A 23,319-nucleotide genomic window follows, 5' to 3' on the forward strand; every position below is an offset into this window, starting at 1 on the left:
GCCCCGCCTTCATGCCGGGGTCCGCGCACGCGCGTCTCCCTGTCCCAGCCTTGCCCCCGCCCCCGCCGGTCCCGCGGTCCCACGGCGCCTGGTTGCCCCCAGCCTCCTCCCTCTTCTCACCCTCGCCGTGTCCCACCCTCCCTAGCTTTGTGCCTGGGGTGCCGAGCTCTTCCCCGTCAGCCGCGCCGCTGGAGGAAGGAGCCGCCACCGAGGAGCTGCTGCTCGCTGCCCCGGGGAGGGGCACAGGTAGGTGGCGGCCGCGGGCCGGATGGCTCGCGGGGCCCGGGGCGGCGTGCGGGAGCGGGGGCAGGGTGTTAGGGAGGGGAGGGGTGGGGGAGGGGAAGCCCGGGAGGGACGGCAGGGGGCGGGTTGAGGAGCGAATGAGGATAAACGGGTGTGGGCGGTGGGTTTAAGGGCTGGGTAGGGGTGCAGGGGCAGTATGAGAATTGGAGTTCGGGACCAGGGTGGGACAGGGAGCAGGATTACCCTGGGTGGACTCTGGGAGAGGTATGGGTGGGAGAGAGCGGGACAAAGGATTGCTGTCCTGGGGAAGGGGGAAAGGGAATGGGATTTTAGGGGTGCAAGGAGGAAAGGATAGGAATAGAGGAGAGGGTGGGGCCTTGGGGGCAGGGAAGAAAAGTTGGGGGTGTGGAATGCGAAGCTGGGGATAGTTAAGCGTGATGGAAGGGGATCTTGAAGATTGAGAACAGAAGGCAAGGAAAGGGATGGAGAGCTTGGAGTCCTAGGAGAGGGAAGCCCGTAGAGTGGGAAGAAGGGAAGAATAGATGTAGAAGGAGAGGAGGAGTGGGGGTGGAGGAGTGTGGGGAAGGAAAGGGAGGCAGATGAAGGTTGGGAGATTGGAGGTTGGAAGGTTGGGTCTGTGGGACAGCAAGCCACCTTTCAGCAGGAGCAGGAAGGGCTGGAATGGTCTGAGGGTTGAGGAGGGTGGGGGAGCTGGGGTGGGGGAAGGGAGTAGGGTTAGGATTTTTGGTGTGATAGGCGCTAGTTGCTAAGAGTGTCACGATGTGGGAGAGATTGGCATGTTCTTGGTGGGGAGTAGAGAGCCTGAGAGAGGAAAGGGATTGGGTGAGAAGGCAGGTAGAGAAGTGCATATTATAGGAAAAAAGTAGTGAGGGAAGTTGAAAATTGAAGAAAGGGGACACACGGAACGATGAAGGTGGATTGTTGGTTATTGGTAGTTTAGAACTACCCATAGTTTAGTTTCTGCTTAGGTTTTGATGTTAGAAATTTTCTCAAGAATACTGCATTTTCAGATAAACCAAAAGTGTCTGTAGCCTTGGGATGAAGGCCATGGGTTGGCAGATGTTTTCCTGGTATATGGATGTAGCTCATTTCGAGCCTGGCAGAGGGAAGAAGGGAGGCCTCGTTGCTGTCCTGGCTCTGTTCCCACCAGCTCTTTCCTCAGATGTGCACTGTTGTTTTTTTTTTAAATCTTATCCCTGCCCCCTTCCCCCTTCTCCCAGGCTTCAATCAGTGAATACTAGAGGGATCAAACAGGTGGGTGAGATTAATTTTTAACGTTTTTTTTATCCTTAAGGCTGATGTCATATTTTTATTCTTGAGAAACAGCATCATGCCAAGGAAAGAGCTTGAGCTTTGGAGTAATGCGGCCCTGAGATTGAATTCTGGCTCTGCCACTTATTAGCTCTGTTCTAGAGTAAGTTATTTTATTTCCATGGGTCTCTGTCTATTAAAAGGCAATACTGACCTCATAGGATCATTAAAGATTACATGAGATCACTTTATATAGTACCTAACACAGTGCTTGGCAACTGGTGGGTGCTTAATAAATGGTAGCCATCACCTACTACCATTAAACATCAGAGTCATTACTATAACTTACTATTCTTAGGGGATTTTTATCTTACTTTACCTACTGAAGTTAGGTATTTTCTTCTTTTTCTCCTCAAATTAGCCATAGATTCAGCTCACAATTTTACCCTGTGGGCTCCCCAACAACCCCAGTCCACCTGACTGGGATAGTCATGCTTTTTGCTTGGGAAACTGGATTCAAGGTCTAAAAAACTGTCATGTGTAGTATCAATTTTATCTGGCCTCTTTCAAGGAAGCTGTGTAGAACTGAGTTTTTAATGTAATACAGCTATGTTTCATTCATTTGATGAAATGGTACACTTCATGGTAACTTTGGCTCATTTGTGAACAAATGCTAGAACATGCATGATTGTAATATTTTTCTATGCTGTCGTTTGGGTTACAAAGCTGCCTCTCTGTAGCAGGCTGGGAGACTATCAGAATGTCGGTGTTACTCTTGATCCAACATATAATACAGCTACTGCGATTGACATTGTTGTTGCTGCAGTGACTAAGTATTTTAGTTTTTCTATTTGGATGAGGTTTCTACCACAATTTAGAACAGACCCTGTCCATTTGTAATACACCACCCTGTACTATAGCGAGGGGCAAATGAATCCAAGTACTGAAGTTTTGTGTAGAATTCTCTTGCCTTTTTGATCCTTAGCCTTAAAGGGTTCAAATATTAATTTAATGCTTAGATCATGTTACAGTACCTCACAGATTCTCGAGAAGCTCCTTTTTGGGAGAATGCAGGATGTGCTGATTTAGTAGTAGAAATTAAAGGCCACCAGGATTCCCTGAACCAAAGTCAGTTTCTCCAGTGGCTTCTGGATAGATGATGTGGGTTTGCTCTCCAGGAAATAATTATATTTATTTTTTCCTCCTTTAGAAAGAGAAATGGCATTTGATAGGTAATCTAAAGAAAATTTTAAAAAGCAGCCAGTACTGTGCCTTTTTTAAATAAATGATCTCTGGAAGCCAAAGCTGCCAGGATTTTGAGGAGCCTGGGTTTGGGTCCTTAATCTGGCCCAAAGCTGCTTGTGCCCTACGTTGGATGGAATCAGACTTCTAATTTTCATCTGAAGTGGTCACCCACCCATCCATTCATCCATCCATTTGTTCACTTTACTGCAGAGTTTGTGGAAGGCACTATTAGGGGTGAGGGTTGGGGCAATACAGATGGGCAGACCCTGTTTCATTGTTCAGGGAGTTCACAGTGTATTGATCCACTATAATAGGGTATCTTCCATAGAATTTGTCTTTCTGTTGTTAAAATCACGTCAGTCCAGAGGGCCGGGTGCGGTGGCTCACGCCTGTAATCCCAACACTTTGGGAGACCGAAGCGGGTGGATCACGAGGTCGAGAGATTGAGACCATCCTGGTCAACATGGTGAAACTCCGTCTCTACTAAAAATACAAAAAATTAGCTGGGCATGGTGGCACGTGCCTGTAATCCCAGCCATTCAGGAGGCTGAGGCAGGAGAATTGCCTGAACCCAGAAGGCAGAGGTTGCGGTGAACTGAGATCACGCCATTGCACTCCAGCCTGGGTAACAAGAGCGAAACTCCGTCTCAAAAAAAAAAAAAAAAAAAATCACGTCAGTCCTTTTTAGGGACATCCCTAGTGTCTGCTTTCTAATCTACAGGTAGAGTAGAGCTCTGAATGTTAAATGGCAGGGATAAAGACCAAAGGACATCTGCTTTACTTCCTCAATCAAAATTAAGGTCTGCAAGGTTGGAGGGTCCAGATGCTCACCACTACTGGAAGAAGAGCTCAGAATAAATGAGGCATCTCCTTAGCAGCAGGCACTGTAAATGCTGGCAAGAGAAAAGTATGGGTTATAAGAGCTGGCACTGTGACAGGATTTTTTTTCCCCCTGTTTTTTAGTTTAGTTGTCTCCCACCCCTTATAGTACCAGTAGCAATATACTACCATCGTCTGCTTTGCCTCTGCCACCTGCAGAAGGGTCTGGCGAGTGGGGGAGGAGCCTGCAGCTGTTGCCTGGAAAAGGAGCTGGCTCCTAGCAACAGTATCAGCAGGCCCTGCAACTTAGAGCACTAAGTTTGTCCTTTGAGGTCTTACCCTTCCTCTCATACAGTTCATCAAGTATCTTTTGAGGGCTTACATAGTACTAGGCACTATGTCAGGCCTGGGAAAGATAGATGAACCAAATAAGTGCCTTGCCTTCAAAAAGCTCAACACTCTGGGTACATTAACAAGTGAACATAGTACATGGTCCTAAGTGCTATGTAGGAGACACTGGGTGCTCTGGGAAAACCAGACAGGCATGTACTTGTGCATCATCCCACAAGAGGGACGATGTTAATGATGAGTAGGAATTAGCTAGGTCAGGGAGGCAAAGAAGGATGTTTCAACCAAAGGGGACAGAAGGGGCAATGGCCAGTGGGACATAAGAGTGTGGCCAGTTTACCTGGGTAGTATGACAGGAGCAAAGAGTGGGATGTAGGAGATGAGCAGGAAAGGGTGAAGCTCTAGAGCGAGGCAGAGTGCTCTTCTCTCATTTATTTTTAGACACATAATTATCTTTGAGAGAAACATGGATAGTACTGATTTCCACAAACAGGATCATTGTTTCATCTCCAGAGACTCAGCATTTTTGGTCACTGACTTGTTTGCTGACACTTATAAGTGGCTTTAGGGCCACGTTGTGGCCCTGCATTGATGCAGAAGCTGAGTTGGTTCACTCTAAAACTCAGATTATTTTAGGGATAATATCAGGCTTGTGTTATATTCTACCTCTCTTCTCCCTTTAAATTGTAAAAATGATCATCAAATACTTTCATTTTATTTAACATAGCAATTTCTCATGTATTTTGAAACCGCACAGTTATTCAGGAAAACAAGTACTTATTCCAGTTAGTTCTTGGGCACATGCTGTTACGCAGATGACTGCAGAAATGACCAACTTTTTACTTTTTTATCTTAAAACTGCCCTAATAGAACTTTAATAGATAAGATGTTTCCAAAGGCTAGAATAGCTTTTACTTAGCTTTTGGAATGGAGGTGTTTATTTGTAGATTAAAAAAAAAATCCTGTTGCTTTTGGTCTTTGTAAAGTTCAGCAAACGAGTGAACTTTGGTTCCATAGTATCTGCTTAGGGACTGTAAGATGCCAGAGCACTGTGTTACAGAGTCTGCATGAATTAAACGTGGTCCCTCCTCTCAAGCAGCTCAAAGAAGCAGACAGCAGACTCAGAAACAAATAAATAGAACAGTGAGCCAAGAAGTGTGTGAAATGTGTCAAGCTAGCAAGGGAGTTACTTATTTCTAGTCTTTTTTTTTCCTGTGTGTAAACATGTTTTTTAAAAATTTATAATTTTGCTGGGTGCGGTGGCTTACGCCTGTAATCCCAGCACTTTGGGAGGCCGAGGCGGGTGGACCACGAGGTCAAGAGATCGAGATCATCCTGGTCAACAAGGTGAAACCCCGTTCTCTACTAAAAAATACAAAAATTAGCTGGGCATGGTGGCGCACGCCTGTAGTCCCAGCTACTCGGGAGGCTGAGGCTGGAGAGTTGCTTGAACCCAGGAGGCGGAGGTTGCAGTGAGCTGAGATCATGCCATTGCACTCCAGCCTGGGTAACAAGAGCGAAACTCCGTCTCAAAAAAAAAAAAAAAAAAAAAATTATAATTTTAATGGCTTTATAACATTCCATGGTATGTATAAGTCATAACGCATTTATTAACATCCCAATTGTTGGACATTTAGTTTGTTTTCCAATTGTTTTGCTAATATAAACTTGCTGCCATGAATTTATGCATAAATGAATCTTTGCTGACATCCGTGACAACTTCCTCAGCGTGAATTTTAAGGATGAGATTTTGACCTGGGTTTTGCAATGGCGTGATCTTGGCTCACTGCAACCTCTGCCTTCTGGGTTCAAGCGATTCTCTTGCCTCAGCCTCCCCAGTAGCTGGAACTACAAGCACATGCCACCACACCTGGCTAATTTTTGTCATTTTAGTAGAGACGGAGTTCACCATGTTGGCCAGGCTGGTCTCAAACTCCTGACCTCAGGTGATCTGCCCATCTCAGCCTCCCAAAGTGCTGAGATTATAGGCATGAGCCACTGTGTTCAGTCTTGACCTGGGTTTTAAAAGATGAGTAGGAGATGGCCAGATAGACCAGAAAAGGGGGAGAATAGGAAGGGGCATTCCAGGTCGAGGCAATAGAGGCAACCTTGAATGCCAAAGCTCCCAGGCAACTGGTGAGTTTTGCTTTTCCTAAACCAGCCACCAGGCCTGCCTGGTAGGCTCATAAAGCCCTGGGCACAGCAAGATGAAGTTACTTGTTACAAATGGCATTTTAATTGGGTTTGCTTCCGTATGCCTTGCTTTTACAGTGGAAACCAAGGCAATGTCTTACTACCTCAGCTCAGAAAGCCACCTGGACCCGGGGCCCATCTACGTGCGAGAAAACGGGCAGCTGCACATGGTCAATCTGGCTCTGGATGGTGTCAGGAGTAGCCTGCAGAAGCCAAGGCCTTTCAGACTGTTTCCCAAAGGCTTTTCCGTGGAGCTTTGCATGAACAGGGAAGACGACACTGCACAGAAAGAGAAAACTGATCATTTCATCTTCACATACACCCGGGAGGGGAATCTTCGGTACTCCGCCAAATCCCTCTTCAGCCTTGTCCTGGGTTTCATCTCCGACAATGTGGATCACATTGATTCCCTTATTGGCTTTCCTGAGCAGATTGCTGAAAAGCTGTTCTCTGCTGCTGAAGCCAGACAGAAATTCACGGAGCCAGGTGCGGGGCTGAGGGCTTTACAGAAATTCACTGAGGCCTATGGAAGTTTGGTGCTTTGCTCCCTGTGTCTGAGAAACAGGTGGGTGTTCTGATTAGGTTATTCTGTATTTTATTGGGTGTGCTAATTCTGTCAAGCTCTGGGGCTTAGTGGACTCAGGGACTTCCCTCATCAAATAGCACTTCAGTTTAGAATTTCTGAATACAAAGTGACAGACCATTTTGAGAAAAATCACTCTTTCTTCCTCCTCCTCACCTCTCATACAACACTTAGCTTTATTCTGAAATCATTTTACAAGGATTGGTTGATTGTCACAGCTCCTCCATTAGGTAGAAAATATTCTACCAACTTTCAAAGAGAGAAAAGACAAAATGTGATTGGCCACATATCTCTAGATATGCTCCTGCAGATAGGGAGATTAGTACCCAGAGTTTTTGGCCCTGTTTTTGGTTTTCAGACCACTAGACACTGACCATTAGATAAAAAGTAACCGTAAAAGATTGAGTGATTAAAATTTCAAATACCTTAAAATTTGGCAGTTCTCGATGAAGTCCCAACACTAAGGTCTGTTGTCTAACAAAGCAGATATTTTCTCTTGTGACTTGCCTTTGGTCATAATGCTTTATTTAAAATTTTTGCTCTACCATCATGTAAAAACACTTTCAAAATATCTAATTTTTTAAAAACGTACAAAAAAAAGCAATAAAAATATACATGGCAAACAATTTAAACACAGACACAAAGGGGCGTAAAATGAAACTTAAGCCTCTTCCTATTCATCTCCAGTTTCCTCTTCCCAGAGACCAAACATTATTCCCAGTTTTTAAAATATCCTTCCAGAGATACTCTATACACATACATCCTTATGTGGTTCCCTCTTTTGTTATATAAATGGCAGCTTGCTGCATACACTGTTATGGACCTTGCTTTCTTCACATAATTTAAAAATCATTTATCAATACTTGTAGGTTTTTAAATAACTTTATTGTATACCACTGTATGAACTATTTTGTGATTAGAAACCTGAAAGGCAGCTTACTATTTTTTTTTTTTTGAGACGGAGTTTCACTCTTGTTTCCCAGGCTGGAGTGCAGTGGTACTATCTCAGCTCATTGCAGCCTTCGCCTCCTGGGTGTAAGTAGTTCTTTTGCCTCAGCCTTCTAATTAGCTGGGATTACAGGTGCCCACCACCACCACTGGCTAATTTTTTGTATTTTTAGTAGAGACGCGGTTTCACCACATTGGCCAGGCTGGTCCGGAACTTCTGACCTCAGGTGATCCACCTGCCTCAGCCTCCCAAGTGCTGGGATTATAGACATAAGCCACTGTGCCCACTCACAGCTTACTATTAAGATGCACAATCCATATGAGCATTATAACAAGGCTAAACCAAAAAATATATATAAGAGAAAGCCATACCAGCAAACAGAAGCTAAGCTCATCTGCTCAATAAAGGAGAAATGATCTTTATTTAATAATGAGCTCATAGAATTAATGGTTTCACCACAGGCCAAATACTGTATTTTAAAAAGAAAAGACATAAACACATGCGGAAAAGAACAGAAACTTGGCTCATAAACTGAGCAGGCACCTTGAAAGCTCTGTCTCTGGGCTGTGGTCTCAGTCATGGCTGGGCTTGGGACTGCTGCCAGTGGAAAGGAAAAAAATTACCTTGCCTAAATGAAAAAGTCAAGCAATATTTCATTGTAGCTCATGCATTTAAAATACATTTTACGCTTCATTTTTTCTTCCAAGTTACTCATGTTCATTGTAGAAAAGTTGAAACAGTGGCAAAATAGAATTATGATGTATACCTTGTTTTAAAATTATTTTATGAAAGCAATACATACTATTTGGGAAAAACATAAAATTGTATTAAAAAATTCATAATCCCATCATGGTGATCATTTTCAAATATGTATTTTTATACATTTGAGAATTTATACTTTGTACAACTTGTATTCTGTTTTTTTCCCCCACCTGCCCTTATAGCTTAACATTTCCCATGCTATTGAAAATGCTGTTTATCCATTTGCGATGTCTGCATACTGTTGCAGTGGCAGATTGGTCTGATTGTGATGAGAATAGCACTTTTTATTCACATTTGATGAGCACATGAATTAGTGTATATGTATCAAGAAGCTTGAAAACATCTATACTATTTGTTTGACCCATTCTACTTATTAAGAATCTATTCTGATCTCTAATATAATAAAGATGGGAACAGATATTTTTATATAAGAGTGTTCATTGTAGTACTGTTTGTACAAGTGAAAATCTAAAAACTGGCCAGGCGTTGTGGCTCACTCCTGCAATCCCAGCACTTTGGGAGGCCGAGGTGGGCAGATCACCTGAGGTCAGGAGTTTGAGACCAGCCTGGCCAACATGGTTAAACCCTGTCTCTAGTAAAAATACAAAAAAATCAGCCGGACATGGTGGTGCACACCTGTAGTCCCAGCTACTCAGGAGGCTGAGGCTGTAGAATCTCTTGAACCTGAGAGGTGGAGGTTGCAGTGAGCCAAGAATGTGCCATTCCACTCCAGCCTGGGCGGCTGAGGACTTCATCTAAAAAATCTAAAAACTAAATGTTCAACAGTAGGGAATTGGTTAAGCAAATTATAGTACATTTATATGATGAAATATTATTTGTCTATTAAGATAACATTCTTAAGAAATAGATTTTTAAATGTATGTATTGCATAGATAGAAAAAGGAACCCTACCAAAAAGTAGTCTAGGTGGGATTGGAAATGATTTTATATTCTTTATACTTTTCTATATTTTCTTAATTTTTCTCCAATGAAAATGATACATTATCAGAAAATGTAAGAAACATTTACATTTATATAATAATCAGAAAATATAGAAAACTTTTTTATTTTTTGGAGACAGGATTTCACTCTGTTGCTCAGGCTGGAGTTGCAGTGATATGATCTTGGCTCACTACAGCTTCTGCCTCCCAGGTTCAAGGGATTCTCACACTTCAGCCTCCTGGATAGCTGAGACTACAGGCGCCTGCCACCATGCCCAGCTGATTTTTGTATTTTTTGGTAGAGATGGGGTTTTACCATGTTGACCAGGCTGGTCTTGAACTCCTGACCTCAAGTGATCTACCCACCTCAGCCTCCCAAAGTTCTGGGATTACAAGTGTGAGCCACCATACCTGGCCAGAAAATATAGGAAACATTTTTAGCATAATCTTTTAGCACATATTTTCTTGCTGCAATTCCAGACTTTACTGTCTCATTCAAATGTAAGATTTTTCAGTTGTGATCGAAAACCTCTCTTCTCCTTTTACATCCTTACAGGAAAATAGAGGGCAGGAAATTTGAGGTTGCATTTGCAATCCCAGGCTGCAGCTGCAGTCCAAGAGGTTGTGTCAACACAAAAGGGTTCAGATCAAAAGTAATGAGCTTGAAAAAATAAATTAAAATAAAATAGATAGCAAGCACTTGCTATCTTGGGGTTAAGTCACAAAGCTACCTGCCAGAAGCAAGTGTCTTTGCAACTGAATTCCAACCTTATGAAAACTCTCTTCTCTCTTTTGTTGAAACCCCAGTGATTTTTAATCCCACTGGTGGTCATGGGGAGGCAAGTATGTTTTCCTTAAAATATCACCCTTTGCTATTGACATAGTAGTAATAGCTACTATTTCATGAGGGTCTGCAAGATGCCATGGAATTTTAAAATATTATTTCTCTTTTTCTTGATAATCCTGAAAAGAAGTAATCATTTGCCCCATTTTGTAGCTGGAGAAATTGAGGCTCAGAAAGGTTAAGTAACTATCTCACAATCACGCAAGTAGTTAGGGCTGTTAGAATCCAAACTCAGATCTGGTCTGTGCTCTTTCTATTGCTTTTCCACTGTACTGTTCTGAACCCTTTAAGGGAAAATTAGAAGACTGGTTGCAAGCAAGAACCTAGAGCTTTGATTATGTCCTAGATTAGCATCTAGTAATGTCTGTGACCTAATATGTTTGTTCCTCAACCTTGAGTTTTGTAATGTTTCTTAATCATATTACACAGTGTTACATCCTTTGCATGAAACCCTTGTTTCAGAATCACTAAAAATCTTTAGGTTAATTGATCAAAGGATGTGCATTTTCCTTTCTCTGATTGCCAGTAATCCCCTAGATCCCCATTAACACACTTCAACTCTGTGATTGGAAGGTGGAAAACAGCAGCTTTATTTACAGTGCAATTAAAATACATCTGAGTAAATAAGGCTCTTTTGTGTACCCAGCTGAGCTCGGTCTCCAGGCAGCTTGGGTTCCACCCTTTAAAGGGGTATCAGTGCCTCAGGCCATCTGTACCTAGGAGTCAGGATAGTGATTAGTTTGAGTACATCTTTTTTTGGTTGGAAGCAGGAAGAAAAGAGATTAACCTCCCTCTTGCCTTCTGATTATTCCATTCTGTTTTTGGCAGTTAACGATCTTGCTGACAGAAGAGAGGTGTGAACTCTTTCAGGTGTAACCCCACTAATCCTAACACACCATCTTGCTGTGGAAACTTCTAGACATCCAAGAGGAAGGTGGATGAGAAAGGCCTGCTCTTGCCACAAGTCAGTTTCCTTGTCCTCTTAGGATCCTCTCCTGTCAATTTCCTGTCACACCTAATCCCTTCTATTTTTTCTCACTGACCTCATCTGAGATAGATGAACCACTAGAAAGCAGGGAGGAGGCCCCATCCTGGGCTGTGTAATGCCATTTTGATCTTTCCCTCTCCAAAGGCCTCCCTGATGCTTCCTGCTAACAACTCAGCAAGGTGCTGCAATGTAATTAAGTTGCTTGTGCTCAGCGTTTGTCTTAATATCCATCTAGACTGGAGTGAGTCCTTGTCGCAGTCTTGCTGTACATTTGGAGTAAAGTTAGGGTAGCAGAGGCACAGGGGAGTAGACAGGTACTCAAATTTGTGTTTGAGTAGAAAAGGTAAAATGTGATGTGCCAAATATCTCTGGGTATGTTCTTGGGGATGTGCAGATTGGAGTCCAGAGTTCTTGACCTTGCTCCAGTTTTCAAATCACTAGATGTTGAGCATTAGATTAAAAGCCACTTTAAAAGATTAGTAATAAAAATTTGAGTATCTTAAACTTTGGAAATTCTCAGGTAAGGTCCCAACACCAATGCCAAGGTCTGTTTCATAGCAAAGTAGATGTCTTCTCTTGTGACTTGCTTTTGTTAATATACATTTATTTATTCAAAATTTTTATTCCACCATCACATAAAAAGATGTTCAAGGCATTTACTAATTAAAAAATCCAGCCTTTGCCTTGGTAGTAATTAGTGAAGTCTGCTTATTCCACAGTACTGTGTCCTGATGGGATGGTGGGATATTGACTGTGATACAAATCCACAAATGGTAATGCTTTAAAAGGAGTGGGGGGAAGCTATTGATTGCTCTCCATGCTCCATAGGTATCTGGTGATTTCAGAAAAACTTGAGGAGATTAAGTCTTTCCGGGAGCTGACCTGCCTGGATCTTTCATGTTGCAAGCTTGGAGATGAGCATGAACTTCTAGAACATCTCACCAATGAAGCCCTGTCTAGGTACTGACCTGTCACCACTTCAGATGAATTGTTTCAGTATTTTTTTAAAGACTGTTCCAACAGGATTATCTTCAGGAGTGCTGATTACTTCCCAGTCTTGTGTTTATGTGTTTATTTCCTTTTTTTTTTTTTTTCTAAAATATTTTCAGTCTCCATTTACTTGGTATAAGCAGTATAGATTAGACAACTCTTAGGAAGTCAGTCAGTTGACTCAAGTCAGTTGATGCTTTTTTTCTAAGTAACTTTTATTTTAACATGTGATACTTGAAGCTACCTGGGTTGAAAATGGTTTTGTCCTTTATTTTAATTTTTTTAATCTTCATTTTTCATTTATTTTTAAACGGAGTCTCTCTGTTGTCACCCAGGCTAGAGTACAGTGGCATGATCTCAGCTTGCTGCAACCTCTGCCTCCCGGGTTCAGGCTATTCTCCTGCCTCAGCCTCCTGAGTAGCTGGGATTACAGGCGCCCACCACCACACCTGGCTAATTTTTGTACTTTGAGTAGAGATGGGGTTTTGCCATGTTGGCCAGGCCGGTCTCGAACTCCTGACCTCAGGTGATCTGCCTGCCTCAGGTTTTGCCCTTTATTTATCCAGTCCTAGTTTATTCTAGCAAGGGATGAGACATTATACCATAGTCAGCAATCATATTGTTTGCTACTTTAACTATCAATGAGGCTATAATTATAAAGAAAGTGAACTATTAAAGACAGCCAAAGAAATTCTTTTTAGGAACCATGATTTAAAGAAATGGCCCAGTTCATACCATTCACAAATAGTGTGACTGATCTCAGGTTATTCAGTCTGGCCAGCAAAGAGGAGGACAGAAGGATTCCTCTGTGGTTTTATAAATACCCAGAAGATCAACAGCATTTCAAACCTAGGTCTAACCTGCTACCTGAGGCCTGCTTCTGACAATGACAACTACCTACTGCCCCACACAAAGATACAGCTGTTGTGTGAGGCTCATTAGCACCAAGGCTCAGATTTCTTAGGTGAAAATGGAGCATATTAATATACCAGTTTCAGGTTAGCATCAGATGGATTGAGTTATGGGTATACCTTATTAACCCAATCTGAAAATCTAGATTTATAAAGCTGGTTAAAACTAGAGGATTGTTTGTTTTGCAAAAAGGGTTTTCAAACTTTCCTGACACATTTAGAATGTTTTTGATTTTCACACGATTTGTCAGAAAAGCAGCTTTTGTCTTAAAGTATATTTATACCCTTAATGGAAGTTCCTGTTTACCTCATTCAGTAATATACCTTTAGTGCCCTCTGCCATCAGAAATTAGTACTGCATGACATAAAATTAACCCTCACTTGGTAACAAACGTGCCACCAAAAAACCTTTTTTTTTTTTTTTTATGAGGCAGGGTCATGTTCTATCATCTAGGCTGGAGTGCAATGGTGCAATAATAGTTCACTGCAGCCTTGAAATCTTCAGTTGAAGCCATCTTCCTGCCTCAGCCTCCCAAGTAGCTAGGACCACAGGCACATAGCACCTTGCTAACTAATTTTTAAAATTTTTGGAGGGATGAGGTCTCTTAACTCCTGGGTCCAAGTGATCCTCCAAGCCTCAGTTTTCCAAAGTACTGACATTACAGATGTGAGCCACCGTGCCCAGCCCAAAAGAGCTTAACTCTGTTAAATGCATTGGGTATGAACTAGCAAGAGGTAAAGGATATGTTACATTTTTAAATGAAAATGTTCAAAGCATGTTTTTATACCTAGATTGTCTCAAACTCTCTTCAAGTAATTTATGTATGTACTTTGTTTCCCTAGTGTAACTCAGCTCCACCTGAAGGATAATTGTTTATCTGATGCTGGAGTGCGGAAGATGACGGCACCAGTTCGAGTGATGAAAAGAGGCCTTGAAAATCTAACATTATTAGACTTATCATGTAAGTTTTCTTCAAAATTATAGATTATTTTCATGTTGGAAGAATGGCCTTAGAGATCATCTAGTTCTTCCCCTTCATTGTAGAGGTGAGAAAGAAAAGGTGCCTTTCCTGCATGCCATAGAAACTTGGTGGCAGAGCAGGACTGACTTGACTCCTGACCAAATGACTTTTCCAGCATATACCACCTCTTTAGGGTGGGAAAAACCCTTATACTTGATCCATGCCACTTGATGTGTGCAAACAGATCCACCTTTCATCATATTCATTGCATACTTAAAGGACATTTGACTCATCTTTATTTTCCTTGAGTCTCTGATCCTTGGTATCTGTCAGCTAGGTCCTGTTTTATCAATGTTTGCATGATGAAAAGCTGGATGAACCCAAAATTGTGATAACTTACTCGGATTAACCAGATACTGACTCCAATGGTAAGATGTTGTTGGCAGAGATCATTTACAATTAAACTGAGCATCCATTGACTCTATGGCAGGACAGTATGGTGCCAAAAGAATAGAAGGTGCAAGGGTTCTTCTGCTCCTTTTTGCTCTGCCACTTTTACTGCCAGTTAACAGACAAGTTATTTAACCACTTTGAGCATTGATTTTGGCCTTTGAAAAATGAGGATAATAATGCATGTCCTGCCTACCTCCCAGGGAAGTGTATTCATACAACAAATACTTTTTGAACATCTACAGTGTGCCAGGCACTGTGCTTATGCCTTGAGGACTCAGGGCTAAGTGCAGTACTCTCTGATGTGAGACAGTAATACAGAAGAAAGGATTCTGAAAAAAAATGCAAGTTGGTAAGAGTGGTGATAGTATCTGTGTCTAAATTCCCTTGAATATCTTTTTAAAATAAATGAAAGTTTTTACTTTGGAAGTGAAATGGCCATGAATAAAGTATGATGAACCTTTTTATTTATTTATTTTTTTGAGATGGAGTCTTGCTCTGTCACCAGTCTGGAGTGCAGTGGTGCGATCTCTGCTCACTGCAACCTCCACCTCACAGGTTTAAGGAATTCTCCTGCCTCAGCCTCCTGAGTAGCTAGGACTACAGGCATGTGTCACCACACTTGGCTAATTTTGGGTTTTTTGTTTTTTTTTTTAAAAAGGAGTTTTGCTCTTGTCGCCCAGGCTGGAGTGCAGTTGTGCGATCTCGGCTCACCGCAACCTCTACTTCCTGAGTTCAAATGATTCTCCTGCCTCAGCCTACCAAGTAGCTGGGACTACAGGCGTGTCCCACCATACCCGGTTAATTTTTGTATTTTTAGTAGAGACGGGGTTTTACCATGTTGGCCAGGCTGGTCTCAAACACCTAACGTCAGCTGATGCACCCACCTCTGCCTTCCGAAGTGCTGGAATTACAGGCATGAGCCACCACACCCAGCCTAATTTTTGTATTTTTAGTAGAGATGGGGTTTCACCATGTTGGACAGGATGGTCTCTATCTCTTGACCTAGTGATCCGCCTGCCTCGGCCTCCCAAAGTACTGGGATTACAGGCGTGAGCCACTATGCTTGGCCTTCGATGAACCATTTTAATACATGTTTATATATGTTTTCATATGGTTCCAAATTAAACCCTTTGGAATAACTACGTGATTCATTTATTTTTCTGCTCACCCCCAACTCCTAGAAAGTAAGAGCTGTAAAGCATCTTTTTTTTTTTCTCCATAATTTTGCTATTGTGAATAATGCTGAAATGAACATGGGAGTGTAAAGCATCTTTAAGGATCACTGGGAGTGGCTTTTTTTATATTCCAAATAGTAAAGGTCAGACCTCCGTATTTGATTTACTTTGAAAAGTTTGCCAACTCAAATGTTTTATAGTTTATCATTGCCTGGACTTTTTCTGAGCTTATTTTTAGTTGTCATTTTAACAACATTTATATTGTAACAGAATGCTACCTTGTTTTTGACATCTAGGTAACCCTGAGATCACAGATGCAGGCATTGGATACCTCTTTTCTTTTAGGAAACTTAACTGCTTAGATATCTCTGGTACAGGGCTCAAGGTAAGACTTTTGGTTCCTTCTCTCATTTTTCTAGATCAACAATTTGATATTTTGCCTGTGCTAATTGATATTTAGAAAGGGCTGGTATGTATGATGGTCTTTATTTGCTACTGAAACCAAGTAAGAATTAACCAAATGTATTTGCATTTCTGACCTGTCTCTGCCTCACTAGGACATTAAAACCATCAAGCACAAGCTCCAGACCCACATAGGCCTTGTTCACTCCAAAGTGCCTTTGAAGGAATTTGATCATAGTAACTGCAAGACAGAAGGCTGGGCTGACCAGGTACTCCAGATTTTTCTTCCCTGCTGTTGATACAGCTTTTCATTTTAATTCCAGGTGTCTTATCCAACACATTGAATACATGGTAATCCACTTGGTAGTAGTCCTTGGCTAAATTGTCATCTTCATGTCAAATTGGAGACCTTGATGGTCTATAAATGGCCCATGTACTTAAAGAATTGGTGCCAGACCTTATATCTCATGCTCTGGTCACTAGATTGTGCCCTTTCTTTACTGGACTTAGGAGAAAATGCCGTCTTACAGTTGACTCAGAAAATAAGTGAACTCTGGCTTGCTATACAAAAAAGTGGTCTGATTCCACTTCCGAAGGACAGATTCTCTTAGTAGTGTGTATATACTGGAGACAGAATAAACTCTGGTGTCATGCAAATAAGGATTCAAATATGACTGTTCTTTTTCTTTTGGGAAAGTTTCTTACCTCTGAGAGCCATCGTAAGGAGGTGACTTTTTTGTCCTTCTCTTACTGAGTCTTAGCACTGAGAGAACTTTACTTTGACTCCTTTTTGTCTTAATGGTCTTTCTTTACTTGTACAGACTTAAGTGGGATTCGGAGTCTTTTACTTAAGTTGGAAGTGAGAAAGTAACCAAGTAGGATAACACAAGTAGATGCCACCTTCCCTGTGGCTGGTGCCTTTCTCCCTTAGACACTTTTAACAGGTGTTTCTTGGTGAAGGCATAGAGGACCCACCAAACTGTCCTGGATCCCTTCTTAGCTCCAAGCCATAATGCACAATGGTAGAACTAACCAACTGCCTGTAGTATCAACTCTCCACAGGTAAGCAGGGAGACTGGTGAGTCCATGTTTCAGAAGCATTCTTAGCTTGGTTGAGAACATGCATGATGAAATAATTACCATGGTGCATTGCCAGACAAAGTTTATAGTGCTATATGAGACCTAGATGCATCCTAGATGCACTTGGGGCAGGTGTGGGATGGCCTTACAAAGGCTTGATGCAGTTTGGTAGCAGGCGACATGGTGAAAAGAGCATAGGCTGTGGAGTCAGAAAGACCTGGACTTGGGATCCTGGCTCAGCAACCCAATAGCTGTACAACCTAAGGCAACTTTGAGTCTCTGTGTCTTCATCCATAAAATGCAGAAACTAGGCCTTCTCTTGAGCAGGGCTCTGGGAGGATCAAGTAAAACACCTGGCAGCCTGGCCCGAGAGTAAGTTGACTGGACCAGTGCAGCTTCCTGTCATCCACTCTCAGCTGGGCCCCTAGGGCTTGGCAGCAGGGCTTTACCTATGTCTTGTGGATTTGTTATTAAAACTGTTTCAGGCTGACCTCACTCACCTATGCTCATTCTTATTAGGTGACAAAGAACAATGAAGCCATCTCACAATATGGTCCACTTACTTCCCTATTTCTGTCTCAGAATTTCTCCATTTCTTCAACCGTATTCCACTTCCCTCCTATCCAAGGGAACAATTGTGCTTCTTTATTCCAGTCACAAGCTCTTTATTTATTTTTTCTTTTTTAAAAAATTATATTCCCTAAGATCTCCAACTTCCCTTGTGATATTTACTAATAATTATTTTCCCCTACTGTCCCCCCCCAACCACATCTTCAGCGTCCCCCTCTGTTGGCTATCTGCTTTCTCTGGCTAAACATAGGGTGTCCTTATTCTAGCATGGTCCTCACTCCCCATTGCAGCTGTGCATTGTTTCCTGTCCTGTCTGTCCCACCCCCTCGGTGACTCCTCAGTTCTTACTCCCTTGCGATTTAGTTCTGGCCTCCACTGCTCTACTGATAGTCCTCTTGAAGGCGAGAGGTGATATTCTTCCCCCTCCTTGGCTTTCCTGCAGCATTCGATAGAAACATGCATCCCTTATGAGTTTCCTCTGGGCCTCTCTCCTGGCTTTCCCCCAACTTTCTCACTTCTCCAGCTATAGCTGATTCCTCTTTGTTCCTCTCCTCTTCTCCTACACCTCCACACACTCTCTAGGTGCTCTTTGACTGTTCTCAGAGCTCCAGCTGTCCTTGCGAGGATGACTCTGCATTCTTAGACACTAGTAGACCCATTCCCAAGTATCCTCTGTAAATCTCCACCTGGCACCTCAAATTCAGCTTGTCCCAAACCAAACTCATTTTCTTCCCTATCCCCCACCGCTCTTACTGACATCCTTATTTCTGTTTCACGGAAGGAAGCACCATTTTCCCTGTTGCCCACTGAGTCAACACATTCAATTAATCCATCCTGGTCTTCTCTGAAATCTGTCCCCATTTTTATAACCAGGAAATTATAGAAGAGATGGCAACTAATATTTAGTAAATGCTTTTTGTATGCCAGACACTGTGCTAAACTCTTTATGTGTATTATCTCATTTAATCCTTAAAACAGCTCTGTGGAGTATGTACTATCATTGATCCTTACAGATGAAGAAATTGAGACTAAGAAATTAAATCACTTGCCATGGATCCCCTGGCAAGTAAGTGGTGGAGCCAACTCTGGAACTGGTTTTTTGTTTGTTTTTAAATAGAGACGGCGTTTCACCATGTTGCCTAGGCTGGTCTCAAACTCCTGGGCTCAAGGGATCCTACCACCTCAGCCTCCCAAAGTGCAAAGATTACAGGTGTGAGCCATTGTGCCTGGCCTGGAACTGTATTTTTTTTTTTTGAGACAGAGTCTCACTCTGTCACCCATGCTGGAGTGCAGTAGTGTGATCTTGGCTTACTGCAACCTCTGCCTCCCAGGTTCAAGCAGTTCTTGCGTCTCAGCCTCCCGAGTAGCTGGGAGTACAGGCATGTGCCACCACACCTGGCTAATATTTGTATTTTTTACTAGAAATAAGTTTTCACCATGTTGGCCAGGCTGTTCTCGAACTCCTGAAATCCACCTGCCTTGGCCTTTCAAAGTGCTGGGATTATAGGCGTGAACCACTGCGCCCAGACTGTAACTGTATTCTTAAACTCTGTGTCATATTGCCTATGTCCTGAAAATGCTTTTCTGAACCTTTTTTATGGTCATTTCATTGCAGCATTCCATAATAAAAAATATTGAAGTTCTTGTTATTCATGGTATATTGAAATAGTCATTGGCTTTTCTTTATGTATAGCTTATATTCAGCCATATTTCTAAAAGAATTGGTAGCAGCTTATAATAAAAATACATTCGTAACAGTTTAAAAAATAAAAACTGATCATGAAGTGTTATGAAAATATGGAAACGGGCATTTTGCCTACAAGGGTTTGAGTTATAGTTGGCATATTTTAAGGCTCAAGAGTAAGTCTAGGGATGTGTGAAAAGTGTTATGACTAAAGTTTTAAGTTTTAGTATTTAGTTTAAGGATATGTAATATATTTCCAGCTCAGAATAAACATGAAAATAGGGAGTCAGCTTTATAGGTTTCCCTTAGTCATGCAGATACATATATCCAACGTGTTCGAATTCTCACTCAACTCCTGCATTAGAACAGAAAATGCAGACTTGACTTGGTTCTTATTCTTATCACCAGTCATCTGAAGTCAGATTTACCAGAGGGGTTTGTGTTTATGGAAAGGGAACAAGAAAGGCTTGAGATTAAAATCTCAAGATTTTTTTTGGATTCAAATCTTTACAAATATGTTTCAGATCGTTCTGCAGTGGGAGCGTGTGATTGCGGAAGCTGTGAAGCCACGGGAAACCTCAAAGCCTAGAACAGCAGCTCAGCACTTCTGTGAGAAATTCCCTTTCCTTTGAAGATTTTTACTCTTTATTTGCATCCTTAAAGCAGTTAGCCTGTTTTTCCTCCTTGGAAAAATTAATAATGATAGTATTGGCTTATATATGATCACCAAGACTTATATTCTCTTAGCTTAGCTTACAGTGTAAGTTCACACTTAGCTTTGAGAACCAGCACCAGGAAGACAGCTTTTTAAAATTACTTACTTATGTACCATCTTGTTGCAAAAAAGATCTGTGGTGGTACAAAAGTAGATAGAATATGGAAGATTAAAAAGGAATTATGTGTAGCCAGAAGGTGGAAGCAGCAGATGTCTATCAACAGATAAATGGGTAAACAAAATGTGAAATATACATACAGTATATTTCAGGCTTTAAAAGTAAGAAAACTTTGACACAACATGGATGAGCCTTCAAGATGTCATGCTAAGGGAAATAAGCTAGTCACAAAAGGACAAATATCATATGATTGTTCTTATATAAGGTACCTAGAAGAGTTAGATTCATAGAGCAAGTAGAATGGTAATTGTGACTAGGGAGGTGGGGGTGGCGCAGGAAGGAATGGGGAGTTATTGTTTAACACGTACAGAGTTTCAGTTGTACAAGATAAAAAGAGTTCTGGAGCTGGATGGTGATGATGATTGCATGACAGTGTGGATGTCCTTAATGCTACTGAACTGTGCACTTAAAAATGGCTAAAATGGTAAATTTTATGTTATGTGTATTTTACCGTGATTTTAAAAGAAAAGGAATTAAATGATGAAATTAAAGTGAAGGAAATATAAAGGTAGCAAAATAAGAATCCAGGGCTTACCAAAAAAATGTAAAGTAGGTTGTATCATTTGCTATTTGGCTCTTAAAAGACAGATTCAAATCCAAATTTCTAATAATGAAGGCTAACATTTTTGGGGCTTTTATTGTGTGTCAAACATTGTGCTAATCACTTTATGTACATTAGTTCATTTATCTTCATATCACCCTATGAAATAGGTTTTGTATCCCTATAGAGGTGATTAAACAGAATCTCAGAGAAGTCACTTGTCCACGGTCACTTCTAAGAAGAGGCAGATCTAGGATTTAAATCCAAATCTGTCAGACTTTAGTATGAGTCTGTGCCTTCAACCTGTGCCTGCATGCACACCATAGCGACCTCACTCAAGGCAAAATGCAGTCAATGCAGATATCACCCTGTTTGGGCATTTGTCATTTCCCTGGGGTTATCCTAGACTGATGAGGGAATTAGCATGCCAGTGGAGTGAACTCATCACCCTTGCCTTCTGTCACAGATGGGAAGCAGTCTCGAGCAGAAGCCCCATTGAAGCGTCCTGTGGCAGACACCCACATGAACTCTTCCGAGAAACTCCAGTTCTATAAAGAGAAAGCCCCAGATTGCCATGGGCCAGTGTTGAAACACGAAGCTATCTCAAGCCAGGAATCAAAGAAGAGCACGAAGAGACCTTTTGAGGAGTCAGAGACAAAACAGAGTAACTCTTCACAACCTTCAAAGCAGAAATATGTATGTCTTGCTGTGGAAGACTGGGACTTGTTAAATTCCTATTGATTAGTAGGTACAAGTTGACCTTTCTCCCCCCAGCTCTAACGTTTGAAGAAAGGAGACTAAGGATGATTTACTTTTTGTTTGAATTTACCTATGGCATTAGCATAGCAAGCAGATATTTCTACTTTTGTGGTGGGGGAGGGGAATGCTATGGAAGTATGTAATAATTTCTAATGTATATTTTCAATACATAGTAATTTTTTCAAATAAACATTTTTGCTGTCCTTAAGTTCTGCTTGTGGATTATAGACTGGAGCCACAGGAAATGACACGTTGGTTTGGGATGGAAGGCCAGGTGAACTAACAAGGCAGCCCAGCATACCTCAGAGATACTGCAGATTTGGTTCCAGACCACCACAGTAAAGCAAACACTGCAATAAAGTGAGTCACGCAGACTTTTTCATTTCCTAGTGCATATAAAAGTTATGTTTACACTATGTATCAGTCTATTAGATGTGCAATAGCATTATCTCCAAAAAAAAAAATGTACATACCCTAATTTTAAAATACTTTATTGCCAAAAAAAAAAATGCTAACAGTTATTTGCGCTGTCAGCAAGTCCCAGTCGTTTTATTGGCAGGGTATCTTGCCTTTGTTGGTGGATGGATGCTGACTGATCAGGGTGGTGGTTACTGAAGGTTGGAGTGACTGGAAATTTCTTAAAATAAGACAATGAAGTTTGCTGCGTTGACTCTTCTTTTCATAAAAGAGTTTTCTATAGCACACGATGCTGTTTGATAGCATTTTACCTGCAATGGAACTTCTTTCAAAATTGGAGTCAGTCCCCTCAAACCTTGCTGCTGATTTATCAACTAAGTCTATGTAATATTTTCAGTCTTATGTTGTCACTTCAAGGGTCACAGCATCTTTCCCCGGAGTAGATTCTATTTCAAGAAACCACTTTCTTTGCTCAGCCATAAAAAGTAAGTCCTCATCTTTTCCAGTTTTCTCATGGGAGTGCAGCAGTTCATCACATCTTCAGCCTCCACTTCTAGCTCTCTTATTTCTACCACATCTGCAGTTTATTCCTCCACTGAAGTTTTGAACCCCTCAAAGTCATCCATGAGGGTTAGATTCAACTTCTTCCAAACCCTTGTTAATGTTTTTTGTTTTTTGTTTTTGCGACAGTCTCACTTTGTGGCCCAGGCTGGGTGCAGTGGCATGATCTTAGCTCACAGCAACCTCTGCCTCAACCTCCCAAGTCTGGGATTACAGGTACATGCCACTGAGGGAATGTGTTCTCTTTCTGGGTCCACAAGGGGGCGCAGTTTTAAGGGCAAGAACTTCCCAGCGCCATGCCCCGCTCCCATCTCTCTCCATCCGGGAGATTTAACGCTTTATGTTTAAATTTCGCAGGCACAGGAAGAAACTAAAAGTCAATCACTCCAGTGGAAGTTCTGATGAACTCCTTTCATTGGCCCGGGGTCTTAGAGAAGGTGAGGGTTCCTCACAGGTTATAAGTCCCCATCTTCCACACCCCTTTGGACTCCATGTTTGGGTCCCCTTCCATGAACACTCCCTTCGTGGAAGCCGTCTTTCTCTCTCCTGGATTTCCCCTCAGGAGTCCCTTTCCACACCCTCTCATGGAAGCCTGTCTTCCCCTCATAAACTCCATCTCTCTCTGTTCCCTTCCACTCAGTGTGGAAGCTGCTTTCCTCTCCTGGATTCCATCTTTCTAGATTCTCTCACGCAGTGTGAGAGTTAGCTGTTTCTTTATCTCTCCTCTGGTTTCT

General features: G+C 41.9%; 1 protein-coding gene across 3 annotated transcripts; it reads left to right on the forward strand.

Annotated features, from left to right (window-relative positions):
- The first annotated feature begins 46 nt into the window (after positions 1–46).
- On the forward strand, positions 47–21,810 carry LRRC42 (leucine rich repeat containing 42). Of its 3 annotated transcripts, none has more exons than XM_012442805.2 (8): positions 47–246; positions 6,199–6,685; positions 12,016–12,147; positions 13,932–14,050; positions 15,975–16,063; positions 16,236–16,349; positions 19,939–20,023; positions 21,315–21,810. In XM_012442805.2, exons 2-8 carry the CDS (start codon positions 6,213–6,215, stop codon positions 21,587–21,589), a joined length of 1,287 nt encoding a protein of 428 aa, XP_012298228.2. In that variant the 5' UTR covers positions 47–246; positions 6,199–6,212; the 3' UTR covers positions 21,590–21,810. The 3 variants fall into 3 exon arrangements, with proteins under 3 accessions (XP_012298228.2, XP_012298229.2, XP_012298227.2); XM_012442806.2 differs by lacking the exon at positions 47–246 and adding an exon at positions 974–1,518; XM_012442804.2 differs by lacking the exon at positions 47–246 and adding an exon at positions 1,529–1,678.
- The last annotated feature ends 1,509 nt before the right edge of the window (positions 21,811–23,319 follow it).

The sequence above is a fragment of the Aotus nancymaae genome, unplaced genomic scaffold (assembly GCF_030222135.1).
Source record: "Aotus nancymaae isolate 86718 unplaced genomic scaffold, 86718_ANA_hifiasm-v0.15.2.pri h1tg000007l, whole genome shotgun sequence".
In the NCBI taxonomy this organism is placed as follows: domain Eukaryota; kingdom Metazoa; phylum Chordata; class Mammalia; order Primates; family Aotidae; genus Aotus; species Aotus nancymaae.